The sequence below is a fragment of the Coregonus lavaretus genome, assembly GCF_964263955.1.
Source record: "Coregonus lavaretus genome assembly, chromosome: 3".
Taxonomy (NCBI): Eukaryota; Metazoa; Chordata; class Actinopteri; order Salmoniformes; family Salmonidae; genus Coregonus; species Coregonus lavaretus.
In genome coordinates this window covers 15,593,514-15,607,382 of record NC_139990.1, presented here as the reverse complement: position 1 = coordinate 15,607,382, position 13,869 = coordinate 15,593,514, and the positions used below count along the sequence as shown (strand labels likewise).

The window sequence follows — 13,869 nt, the reverse complement described above, 5'->3', positions numbered from 1 at the left end:
TCTCTCTCTCTCTCTCTCTCTCTCTCTCTCTCTCTCTCTCTCTCTCTCTCTCTCTCTCTCTCTCTCTCTCTCTCTCTCTCTCTCTCTCTCTCTCTCTCTCTCTCTCTCTCTCTCTCTCTCTCTCTCTCTCTCTCTCTCTCTCTCTCTCTCTCTCTCTCTCTCTCTCTCTCTCTCTCTCTCTCTCTGTGTAGGAGGTACAGGGTTAACCTACAGATTAGTGTACTCTTTGCTGTACTCTCTGTCTCTCTTAGGGCTCAGGGTGTTCTTGGTTCTTACTCCGTGTGTTGCAGGTGTGGGCGTCCATGAAGGAGTTAGCGGTGTGCCCGTCCTGCTGCAGGGTGCTCTGCTCTGTCATGCTGCAGTCCAGAGAACCTAGCTTCCTGGTCTTCTCCTGACGGTACGACATGGCTGCCTTGTTCAGCGCTACCTTCTTCCTGCTGCACAGAGCAAAGAGAGGAGATGTGAAGAGGAGAGGGAATATAAAAAGGAGGGAAGAATAAGATAGAGATTGAAATAAGGAAATAGCAAGAGGGGGGTTGAGGTCAAGGAGTTGAGAAATTGGAAGAAAGGGGAAAAATAAGAGATTGTATCGAGGAGAGGGAGATAAAGGAATATTTGTTGTGATAGTAGCAGGCCGAGAGAGAGAGAGAGAGAGAGAGAGAGAGAGAGAGAGAGAGAGAGAGAGAGAGAGAGAGAGAGAGAGAGAGAGAGAGCGAGAGAGAATATAGACAGGAGAGGTATATAGAGGATGAGGTGGAGGAGATGCTTATCTCCTATAAGTGTCAACTTCCAGGACTACAGAGGGCAAGCAGGTGAAGATTGTGCCATAATGAAAAGATGGAGGGAGAGACTAGGGAGGAGTCACTTACGGGTAGTAAGAGTAAGAATAGAAGTACCTTCTGATTAGCATGGAGAAAGGAGGAGAAGAAAGGAGGAGATAGAGAGAAGAGAAAGAAAACTAAGAGAGGTGAGAGGTGGGGCGATGGTTAGTGAGGTGGCCTCCAGCAAGGCAAAATAAAAATGTCCATTATTAAATGTTGAAAGCTACAGGTAAATAATGAAAACACTTGAGTAAATGAGGGATACAAAGTATATTGAAAGCAGGTGCCTCCACACAGGTGTGGTTCCTGAGTTAATTAACCAATTAACATCCCATCATGCTTAGGGTCAAGTATAAAAATGTTGGGCATGCCATTATTTTGGCTACTATGGCTATGCCCCATAGGATGACAATGCCCCCATCCACAGGGCACGAGTGGTCACTGAATGGTTTGATGAGCAGGAAAACTATGTAAACCATATGCCATGACTGTCTCTGTCACCAGATCTCAACCCAATTGAACACTTGTCGGAGATTCTGGAGCGGCGCCTGAGACCGTGTTTTCCACAACCATCAACAAAACACCAAATTATGGAATTTATTGTGGAAGAATGGTGTTGCATCCCTCCAAAATAGTTCCAGACACTTGTAGAATCGATGCCAAGTTGCATTGAAGCTGTTCTGGCTCGTGGTGACCCAACGCCCTATTAAGACACTTTATGTTCCTTTTGGCAGTTACCTGTATGTTTATGGAGGCAAGTCAAGCGACCATGCAGCAGCAGATAAAATATAGTACAACTGTGACATTGACTGGGTTCCTAGCTAAATAGATCACTTACATGAATAATCTGCCAGGGAGCACAGGTACACATACAGTTATCAACCAAGGTACAGTTAGCTCAACGTTCTACTGGTGGTTGGTTAGCTGGTTGCCATTGTGTTTACATAATTAACAATTTCTGTCTCTATCACGCTTCTCCCTGTGACGTCCAACCCTGCTTCTCTGACAGGTATCCCTTCATCATGAGAAAACCTGAGGTGGTAATTCTATCCGAAAGGCAACAACAACCTTCCTCTCCAATGAATGGCTCAGCCACAGGCACCAAGTTCACGGAGCACTGCACACCAACCCAGATGCTGCTATTATATCTGCTTTGACTTGAAAGGGCAATGGAATATCATGGCCCTTGATGAATATTACACACTGAGTGTTATTCTCCCAATTTAACGGCAGAGGAGAAGAGGAAAGGGTGAGAGAAGAGCAATAAAGGATGAGAGACGAGGACAGGAGGAGAGTACAGTACTGCCAAGCAGTATTTCCTGGTGGAACTTGGCCAATGACGCTGGAGTGTATATTGGAGTTTCTGGGCTATGTGTGTGCAGCCAATAGACAACAGAGCTTGAAATTAGAAAATTAGTTCTACGCAAAAAGCTTGGCATCTATAACTGCACAGCATCCCACAAATAATACCCAGCCATGTGTGTAGTTCTGGAAGTAATATACTCTCCATTACCTACCTAACTCCCTATTGAATTGAGTTGGACTAAGCCTGCCAAGATGTGATGGAGAAATGCCTTCCCTAATAGGACATAGTTAGTCACATGGCAGTTTGTGACAGGCAGCTAAGAGACAGCCAAAGATAGGCCCCTTTCTGGACCCCCTCAACGATCACAATCACCTTTACACACACACACACACACACACACACACACGCACACACGACCCTCCACTCACCCCTTCTTGATGATGATGACAATGGCCCCCAGCAGCAGAATGAGGACCACCAGTCCCCCAGCACAGGCCCCCAGGATCAGACCCATGTCCTCTGCATGTTGGTACACCTCCAGGGCCCTCTTATGGTCCTTACAGGCAGCTACAGAGGAGAGACAAGACTGTTAGCCCACTGAACTAAAGCCTAGGATTCATCCAGGACCCTCTTATGGTCTTTAGAGGCAGCTACAGGGGAGAGACACGAGGGGGAGAGACAAGTTAGAGTGATAGTCTTCTGTATGCTACAAGACTGTAGTAGCCTGCTGAACAAAGGCCTTGGCATTAGCTCTTAAGAACTCAGGGTTCGGGCGATCATACTCCAACAAAGGGCCAACCTAGTTAGTCTCCTCTCCCTAGTCCCAACACTAGACCACACATAAGCCCAAGCATCCTGTAGAAAAGGCACACAACCACAAAAACAACCAATTATACCGATGACGATCAGAGATTGAAAATATCAGGTGTTAGAGTAAGAAGGCTACAGTCTAGTTCAATTTTTTTCTTTTAATCCCAAAGGAGGCCCAGAGGTATTGTGGTAGTCTGAGAGACGGGAAGCCACGGTGAGCCGGGTTATCAGAGTAAAAGCAGGTTATTATCCCTCTCACACTGGGTATTATATCCACCTGGATGAATACACTGGCAGAGGGGAGGAAGGGAGAGAGGGGGGAGGGAGAGCGGGGGAGGGAGATATGGAGAGAGAGGAGGGAGAGAGCATGGTAGTGTAAATAAGCTCTGGCTTTGTCCCTGACTATGTTTCATAACAGGTAACAGGCTTGGATAAGGAGGAAGCTTTTAAGCCGCTAACTAACCAGCCACAGTTGGTGTAGCCAGTGTGGACAGCTGGACAGTCTTGGCCTACATGTGTTAAGAAAACACACCAATTACATCAGCTAATAGCTAGCTGGAAGTTCATTCAGTCAACCATTTTCTATGCACTAAAGTCACAGTCTCACTGCATTCGCTGTGCCTCTACATTTCCATCAGAGCTATAACAACAGCTTGAAATCTCTCCCATGATGAATTTGGAGCTCCCGTGGTGTTTTCCAGAAGTGTTTATTGCCGACTAGAGAAAGAATTGGTTGAGAATTATGATCCTGAACCCCTGCGAGCATACGCTTAATTAAAAGTATTCTCTACGATGGGTAAACAAAAAGGAGGGTGAATGAAATGGCCTATCACTGGAGGCACGAAGCTAAAACCAATTATCTATCTGCCTGTCTGCCTGCCTGTCTGTCTGTCTGCCTGCCTGCCTGCCTGCCTGCCTGCCTGCCTGCCTGCCTGCCTGCCTGCCTGCCTGCCTGCCTGCCTACCTATCTATCTATCTATCTATCTATCTATCTATCTATCTATCTATCTATCTATCTATCTATCTATCTATCTATCTATCTATCTATCTATCTACTACCTCTTTTCACCATCCTTCATCTATACCTTTAGCTGGACGTGGTCCTCTCTCTTTCAGCTCACTTACTATTTAAAAAATCTCTCTCGCTCTCTCGCTCTCTACCAGTTAGCTGCAGCACAACCAATTTGAACAGCATCCATGTTTTATTTTCTCCCTCCCAGTAAGACTTGATATTTTGTCTGCAAGGGGGGTAACTTTGCCTGAGCCTTAAAAGCCTGTTCAGGAAAACAGAGTGTAGCCTGCTGAAATCTTGACTGCAGGTGATTGTAGCTCTGCTGGCTAGCTGGCTCTCTCTCTGGCCTCCAAGTCCACTTTACTAATGTGTGTGTGTGTGTGTGTGTGTGTGTGTGTGTGTGCGTGTATGCGTGCGCACAGATGAGTCACTCTGTTCTTACTGACTCTTGGTGTAAGAAGCACGTTGCCATGGAAAAGTTTAGACCACAAAAACTTTCTGCTGCTGTGAGGCAGGGAGGGAGGGATGGGGGAAAGGAGAGTGAATGTATGTATGAGAGAATGCGTGTGAGAGAAAGATTAGGACGGAGGAAGGAAAGAAATGTAGAGGGCTGGAGAGGACATACATTTCATCTTCATCTGCCAGCGTTGGTATGTAATTAATCAGATATTGTGCTGGTGTCAGCCCGGAACACCTGAGGTGTGACACTAGTTGTCTAAGCGGTAGCCGCCTGTCTCTGTCCCTGTCTCCCTGCTTCACGCTTGACATGAGCCCTATCCTTTCATTACGCAGTCACAGAATGAGAGAGAGAGAGAGAGAGAGAGAGAGAGAGAGAGAGAGAGAGAGAGAGGAAGAGGAAGAGAGAGCGAGAGAGAGAAAAAAATGGTGTGAGAGGAAAATGTTATATGTGTGCATGTGTGTGGGCGTGTTAGAGAGAGATAAAGAAAGGTTGTATAATTAGAGAGTGAGAGAGGAAGCTTGAGGCGGACAGACAATAAGACAGGCAAAGAGAGAAAGAGTGTGTGTGTGTGTGTGTGTGAGAGAGAGAGAGAGAGAGAGAGAGAGAGAGAGAGAGAGAGAGAATGCCATAGTACGCTTCCTCCTGAACCTCTCTCTTTGCCACCACCACAGGAACTGGAACAGCACCAATCTCTCCTCTCATCTCTTCTCCTCCCTCCATTCACCATGCCACCCTGTCACCATCACGTACCAAATGAAGGGTACTAGAAATATCCTGCCGAGAACTCTTCTCTGCATACACACACAGCTCCTCTGCCTGGGTGGTGTGTAGCGCCAGCAGACAATGGCGAGAAGAGACCCCTTGATGTCAGGACGCTTCAAATAACAACGAGAGCGCAGGAAGAGAGAGAGACAGTAAGAGTGTAGGGAGAGGAAGGAATCCAATTTCTACAGGCTTCCTTCTCTCTCTCTCTCTCTCTCTCTCTCTCTCTCTCTCACTCTCTCTCCCTCTCTCTCCCTCTCTCTCCCTCTCCCTCCCTCCCTCCCTCCCTCCGAGTGACAGGGAAGCTTTCAAACCACATCAGAGTGCCTCTGAAGCATCATGACGCACAGAAGATGTAAACACTGCTTTGCCAGGAAGTTTTCTTATGTAGTCTATTTCTCAATGCATGCCTCTCAATGATGAAATGGAACGATCTGAGCGTACCTTTACGGGCAATCCGGATGCAGTTAATTCTCGTCTCCTGAAACAAGAATGGGAGGTTCATTAGTATTGGATAACCACAACCCAAATAAAACGCATCAAACAACTATTTTTTAAGCATAGAACAGGTGTCAGAGCGTGTGTGTATCTGTGTGTGTGTGTGTGTGTGTGTGTGTGTCTTAATCACCTAGTCCCTTTGTGTTTTAAAGAGCAAACTATCTAATAAAAAAACTCAGTCAGGGCAGAAAGCAGATGACATCTAATTGTAATGTGATTGTGAATGAAATATCCTCAGTTCTCATCAACAACATCCGGTCCCCTGGCCCACCCAACCCATTACACACACACACACAAGTATGCACGCACGCACACACACACACACCCACACACACTACACCACCCCCAACTCCTACCTAATCCATCACAGCGAAACCAGAGACACATTATCAAATTATGACTAGAACATGCTAAATCAGGTTCCATACAAGGGGGGCAATTATGTTAATCTAATCTGGTCTCTGAGATTTGAGTCAGAACCCTTTCGCCTACTAACTTGCCTTTTTTAACTGAAAACCTGTTCCGAGTGGATCTGTATCTGCCCACCTCTTAGTCATGGAGATAGAAGTTGTATTTAACTACAATTCACACATTATTACAGTCCCACCTGCTGATATGCCATGTGTTATGTCTGTCAAGGTTGGCCTGACTCTGATTCACAGCACCTTTTGGCATAAAAACCAAAATGTCACTTTATTCCCTATATACCCTGGTCAAAATATAATTTGGACTTAGCCATCGCATCCTACTGACTGCTGATGACACCTCCCTGCCTGATATGTTCTGATGTTATTTATAGATTGATCCTCAGATTTGTTATGCCAATATTTCCAGCCAATATCAGAGGTTGAGTGACAGTTAGCTGGTTGTAGAAGATGATGACGGTTGATAACTACTTTAAACTGCAGATACAATAGTGTAAAGTAGCATTTCAAGATCCTGAAGCTGACTACGCTGTTCACTATCATTAATATTGCATCAACAGAGAATTGGGGAAAGGGTCAATGGATTTGTATGAAATCTATTTAGTGGTTTGAGTAGTTTTTTGTCAGGTTGCTCTGGAAATTCTGTCAAAATATGGTGATGGACACATAGTGAATTATTAGGTACACCACCCCGTTGACGGAAAAAACATTCAGTCAGTGGAAGTCATGTGGGTGAAAACAGCTCGTTGATGAGAGAGGTCATAGGAGAATGGCATGAATCGCGCAAGCAAAAAGGTGGGCCACCAAAGGCAAATAACGGCACAGTACAACAGTTGTGTGCAGAACGGCATCTTGGAACGCACAACTCGTTGGTCCTTGTCACGGATGGGCTATTGCAGCAGATGACCACACCGGGTTCCACTGCTATCAGCTAAAAACAAGAAGCTGTTCCAGTGGGCACTCGATCACCAACACTGGACAGATGAGGAGTGGAAAAACACAGCCTGGTCCAACGTATCCCGGTTCCTATTGCGTCATGCTGATGGCAGAGTCAAGATTTGGTGTAAGCAGCATGAGTCCATGGCCCCATCCTGCCTGGTGTCAACGGTACAGGCTGGTGGTGGTGGTGTAATGGAGTGGGGAATGTTTTTCTGGCACACGTCAGGTCCCTTGATACCAATTGAGCAACGTTTTTTGAACGGCAGACCTTGTAGAATCTATGCCCCAAAGAATTCAGGCTGTTCTAGAGGCAAAGTGGAGTAGATGCGGAGTAGACCGGTACTAGATGCGTGTACCTAATAAACTGGCCACTGAATATACACTGCTCAAAAAAATTAAGGGAACACTTAAACAACACAATGTAACTCCAAGTCAATCACACTTCTGTGAAATCAAACTGTCCACTTAGGAAGCAACACTGATTGACAATAAATGTCACATGCTGTTGTGCAAATGGAATAGACAACAGGTGGAAATTATAGGCAATTAGCAAGACACCCCCAATAAAGGAGTGGTTCTGCAGGTGGTGACCACAGACCACTTCTCAGTTCCTATGCTTCCTGGCTGATGTTTTGGTCACTTTTGAATGCTGGCGGTGCTTTCACTCCAGTGGTAGCATGAGACGGTGTCTACAACCCACACAAGTGGCTCAGGTAGTGCAGCTCATCCAGGATGGCACATCAATGCGAGCTGTGGCAAGAAGGTTTGCTGTGTCTGTCAGCATAGTGTCCAGAGCATGGAGGCGCTACCAGGAGACAGGCCAGTACATCAGGAGACGTGGAGGAGGCCGTAGGAGGGCAACAACCCAGCAGCAGGACCGCTACCTCCGCCTTTGTGCAAGGAGGAGCAGGAGGAGCACTGCCAGAGCCCTGCAAAATGACCTCCAGCAGGCCACAAATGTGCATGTATCTGCTCAAACGGTCAGAAACAGACTCCATGAGGGTGGTATGAGGGCCCGACGTCCACAGGTGGGGGTTGTGCTTACAGCCCAACACCGTGCAGGACGTTCGGCATTTGCCAGAGAACACCAAGATTGGCAAATTCGCCACTGGCGCCCTGTGCTCTTCACAGATGAAAGCAGGTTCACACTGACCACATGTGACAGACGTGACAGAGTCTGGAGACGCCATGGAGAACATTCTGCTGCCTGCAACATCCTCCAGCATGACCGGTTTGGCGATGGGTCAGTCATGGTGTGGGGTGGCATTTCTTTGGGGGGCCGCACAGCCCTCCATGTGCTCGCCAGAGGTAGCCTGACTGCCATTAGGTACCGAGATCCTCAGACCCCTTGTGAAACCATATGCTGGTGCAGTTGGCCCTGGGTTCCTCCTAATGCAAGACAATGCTAGACCTCATGTGGCTGGAGTGTGTCAGCAGTTCCTGCAAGAGGAAGGCATTGATGCTATGGACTGGCCCGCCCATTCCACAGATCTGAATCCAATTGAGCACATCTGGGACATCATGTCTCGCTCCATCCACCAACGCCATGTTGAACCACAGACTGTCCAGGAGTTGGCGGATGCTTTAGTCCAGGTCTGGGAGGAGATCCCTCAGGAGACCATCCGCCACCATATCAGGAGCATGGCTAGGCGTTGTAGGGAGGTCATACAGGCACGTGGAGGCCACACACACTACTGAGCCTCATTTTGACTTGTTTTAAGGACATTACATCAAAGTTGGATCAGCCTGTAGTGTGGTTTTCCACTTTAATTTTGAGGGTGACTCCAAATCCAGACCTCCATGGGTTGATAAATTTGATTTCCATTGATAATTTTTGTGTGATTTTGTTGTCAGCACATTCAACTATGTAAAGAAAAAAGTATTTAATAAGATTATTTCATTCATTCAGATCTAGGATGTGTTATTTTAGTGTTCCCTTTATTTTTTTGAGCAGTGTATATATATATATATATATACTAAATATATATATATATACTAGGTGGCCAGTTTATTAGGTACACCCATCTAGTACCGTTCGGACCCCCCTTTGCCTCTAGAACAACATGAATTCTTCGGGGCATGGATTCTACAAGGGGTGGCATTCAAAAGACGTTGCTCAATTGGTATCAAGGGACCTAACGTGTGCCAGGAAAACATTCCCCACACCATTCCACCACCGCCACCAGCCTGTACCATTGACACCAGGCAATATGGGGCCATGGACTCAAATCCTGACTCTGCCATCAGCATGACGCAATAGGAACCAGGATTTGTAGGACCAGGCAATGTTTTTCCACTCCTCAATTGTCCAGTGTTGGTGATGACGTGCCCACTGGAGCCGCTTCTTCTTGTTTTTAGCTGATAGGAATGGAACACAGTGAGGTCGTCTGCTGCAATAGCCCATCTGTGACAAGGACTGACGAGTTGTGCGTTCCGAGATGTCGTTCTGCTCACCACTTTTGTACTGCGCCGTTATTTGCCTGTTGGTGGCCCGCCTATTAGCTTGCACGATTCTTGCCATTCTCCTTCGACCTCTCTCATCAACGAGCTGTTTTTGGCCACAGGACTGCCACTGACTGGATGTTTTTTGTTTTCGCACCATTCTCAGTAAACCCTAGACACTGTCATGCGTGAAAAGCCCAGGAGGCCGACCATTTCTGAGATACTGGAACCGACGCGCCAGGCACCAACGATCATACCACACTCAAAGTCGCTTAGGTCACTCGTTTTGCCTGTTGAAATGCTACTTTACACTATTGGATCTGCTGGTTAAAGTAGTAATCAACCGTCATCATCTTCTGTACCAGCTACCTGTCACTCAATCTCTGATATTGGCTGGAAATATTGGCATATCATATCTGAGGATCATTCTACAAATAACATCAGAACACATCAGGCAGTAATCCTTCTACACCCCCCTCCCCCACCCCCAATAAATAAAAAAAATTAAAAGAAATAGGTGGTTGTCCCACTGGCTATCCTAAGTTGAATGCACCAATTTGTAAGTCGCTCTGGATAAGAGCGTCTGCTAAATGACTTAAATGTAAATTAAATGTTTCCTCAGCAGTCAGTAGGATGTTATGGCTAAGTCCAAATGACATTTTGACCAGGGTCAAAAGTAGTGCCCTATATAGGGAATAGGGTGCCATTTTGGATTTACTCTATGGTTTTATGCCAAAAAGTGCTGTGACTCAGAGTCTTGACAGACATGACACATGACATATCAGCAGGTGGGACTGTAATAATATGTGAATTGTGGGTAAATACAACTTCTATCTCCATGACTAAGAGGTGGGCGGATACAGATCCACTCGGAACAGGTTTTCAATTAAAAAAGGCAATTTAGTAGACACTGAGGTGAAAGGGTTCTGACTCCAATCTCAGAGCCCAGAATAGATGAACATACTTGCCCCCCTTGTATAAAACCTGATTTAGCATGTTCTAATCTTAATTTGATAATGTGTCTCTGGTATCGCTGTGATGGGCTGGGTGGGAGTTGGGGGAGGTGTAGTGTGTGTGTGCGTGCGTCTATGTGTGTGTGTGTGTGTGTGATTATGACTGTGCTCGGCAGGTAGCTTAGTGGGTAAGAGCGTTGTGCCAGTAACCGAAAGGTCGCTGGTTCTAATCCCCGAGCCGACTAGGTGAAAAATCTGTCGATGTGCCCTTAAGCAAGGCACTTAACCCTAATTGCTCATGTAAGTCGCTCTGGATAAGAGCGTCTGCTAAATGACTAAAATGTAAATGTAAATGTATATTTACCTGATTTAGAGATGAGTCCTCTCGGAACACTCTTAGCCACCACTCTATTCCATCCTGACACAGCAGCTTTTAACAACATTGGAATATTCCAATTATTGTAGATTATTGTTTCTCTGTCTGCCCTGAGCAGCTTTATCGCAATCTGTTTATAAAACTTGACTATTCGAGTCTGCCTGGATTTACGATGAGAGTGTGTGTGTGTGTGTTTTTTTATGTCTCTGTAAAAAGGGGGAAAGCACATTATTTTTTTACAATTATTCAAGATAATTAGCTGTAGGTTTCCAGAACCATGGCTCTGAGAGCTGCTACTGCCACTGAATGGAACTGTAATTGCTTTGACGGATATGTCTTTACTGGAGCTTGAAAGACAGCAAAATTGGTTCAATCAGTTCTTTATAAAACCCAGAAGCGCACATTCACATACGTGCGCACACACACACACACACACACACACACACACACACACACACACACACACACACACACACACAGACACACACACACATACACACACACACACACACACTATATATCACACACCCATGAGCTGAAATAAAATATCCCATAAATGTTCAATATGCACAAAAAGCTAATTTCTCTCCAATTTTGTGCACAAATGTGTTTACATCCCTGTTAGTGAGCATTTCTCCTTTGCCAAGATAATCCATCCACCTGACAGGTGTGGCATATCAAGAAGCTGATTAAACAGCATGATCAGTACACAGGTGCACCTTGTTCTGGGCACAATAAAAGGGCACTCTAAAATGTGCAGTTTTGTCACACAACACAATGCCACAGATGTCTCAAGTTTTGAGGGAGCATGCAATTGGCTTGCTGACTGCAGGAATGTCCACCAGAGCTGTTGCCAGAGAATGTAATGTTAATTTCTCTACCATTAGCATCGTTTTAAAATTTGGCAGTATGTCCAACCACATCACAACCGCAGACCACGTGTAATCACGCCAGCCCAGGATCTCCACATCCAGCTTCTTCACCTGCGGGATCGTCTGAGACCAGCCACCCGGACAGCTGATGAAACTGAGGAGTATTTCTGTCTGTAATAAAGCCCTTTTGTGGGGAAAAACAAATTCTGATTGCCTGGGCCTGGCTACCCAGTGGGTGGGCCTGGCTCCCACCAATGGCTGCGCCTCTGTCCAGTCATGTGAAATCCATAGATTAGGGCCTAAATGTATTTCAATTGACTGACTTCCTTATATGAACTGTAACTCAGTAAAATTGTTGCAATTGTTGCATGTTGCATTTATAGTTTTGTTCAGTATATACACTGCTCAAAAAAATAAAGGGAACACTAAAATAACACATCCTAGATCTGAATGAATGAAATAATCTTATTAAATACTTTTTTCTTTACATAGTTGAATGTGCTGACAACAAAATCACACAAAAATTATCAATGGAAATCAAATTTATCAACCCATGGAGGTCTGGATTTGGAGTCACCCTCAAAATTAAAGTGGAAAACCACACTACAGGCTGATCCAACTTTGATGTAATGTCGTTAAAACAAGTCAAAATGAGGCTCAGTAGTGTGTGTGGCCTCCACGTGCCTGTATGACCTCCCTACAACTCCTGGACAGTCTGTGGTGCAACATGGCGTTGGTGGATGGAGCGAGACATGATGTCCCAGATGTGCTCAATTGGATTCAGGTCTGGGGAACGGGCGGGCCAGTCCATAGCATCAATGCTTTCTTCTTGCAGGAACTGCTGACACACTCCAGCCACATGAGGTCTAGCATTGTCTTGCATTAGGAGGAACCCAGGGCCAACCGCACCAGCATATGGTCTCACAAGGGGTCTGAGGATCTCATCTCGGTACCTATTGGCAGTCAGGCTACCTCTGGCGAGCACATGGAGGGCTGTGCGGCCCCCCAAAGAAATGTCGCCCCACACCATGACTGACCCACCGCCAAACCGGTCATGCTGGAGGATGTTGCAGGCAGCAGAACGTTCTCCACGGCGTCTCCAGACTCTGTCACGTCTGTCACATGTGCTCAGTGTGAACCTGCTTTCATCTGTGAAGAGCACAGGGCGCCAGTGGCGAATTTGCCAATCTTGGTGTTCTCTGACAAATGCCAAACGTCCTGCACGGTGTTGGTCTGTAAGCACAACCCCCACCTGTGGATGTCGGGCCCTTATACCACCCTCATGGAGTCTGTTTCTGACCGTTTGAGCAGACACATGCACATTTGTGGCCTGCTGGAGGTCATTTTGCAGGGCTCTGGCAGTGCTCCTCCTGCTCCTCCTTGCACAAAGGTGGAGGTAGCAGTCCTGCTGCTGGGTTGTTGCCCTCCTACGGCCTCCTCCACCTCTCCTGATGTACTGGCCTGTCTCCTGGTAGCGCCTCCATGCTCTGGACACTACGCTGACAGACACAGCAAACCTTCTTGCCACAGCTCGCATTGATGTGCCATCCTGGATGAGCTGCACTACCTGAGCCACTTGTGTGGGTTGTAGACTCCGTCTCATGCTACCACTGGAGTGAAAGCACCGCCAGCATTCAAAAGTGACCAAAACATCAGCCAGGAAGCATAGGAACTGAGAAGTGGTCTGTGGTCACCACCTGCAAAACCAGTCCTTTATTGGGGGTGTCTTGCTAATTGCCTATAATTTCCACCTGTTGTCTATTCCATTTGCACAACAGCATGTGACATTTATTGTCAATCAGTGTTGCTTCCTAAGTGGACAGTTTGATTTCACAGAAGTGTGATTGACTTGGAGTTACATTGTGTTGTTTAAGTGTTCCCTTTATTTTTTTGAGCAGTGTATATACTGTATATACAGTGCCTTCGGAAATTATTCAGACCCCTTGACTTTTTCCACATTCTGTTACGTTACAGCCTTATTTTAAAATGGATTAAATACATGTTTTGCCTCATCAATCTTCACACAATACCCCATAATGACAAAGCAAAAACAGGTGTTTAGAAATTTTAGCTAATCTATAAAAAATAAATAACAGAAATACCTTATTTACGTAAGTATTCAGACCCTTCGCTATGAGACTCGAAATTGAGCTCAGGTGCATCTTGTTTCCTTTGATCATCCTTGAGATGTTT

General features: G+C 46.0%; 1 protein-coding gene across 2 annotated transcripts in view; it reads right to left on the bottom strand.

Moving 5' to 3' along the window:
- Positions 1-13,869, bottom strand: part of LOC311109315 (receptor-type tyrosine-protein phosphatase U-like) — a 100,302-nt gene that overhangs the window by 66,557 nt on the left and 19,876 nt on the right. For both annotated transcript variants that reach the window (XM_084152150.1, XM_084152151.1), the window contains exons 9-11: positions 5,616-5,652; positions 2,556-2,694; positions 277-437 (exon numbers count right to left, since the gene is read on the bottom strand). In XM_084152150.1, coding sequence (XP_084008276.1) covers positions 277-437; positions 2,556-2,694; positions 5,616-5,652 — 337 coding nt within the window. The remainder of the gene's footprint in view (positions 1-276; positions 438-2,555; positions 2,695-5,615; positions 5,653-13,869) is intronic.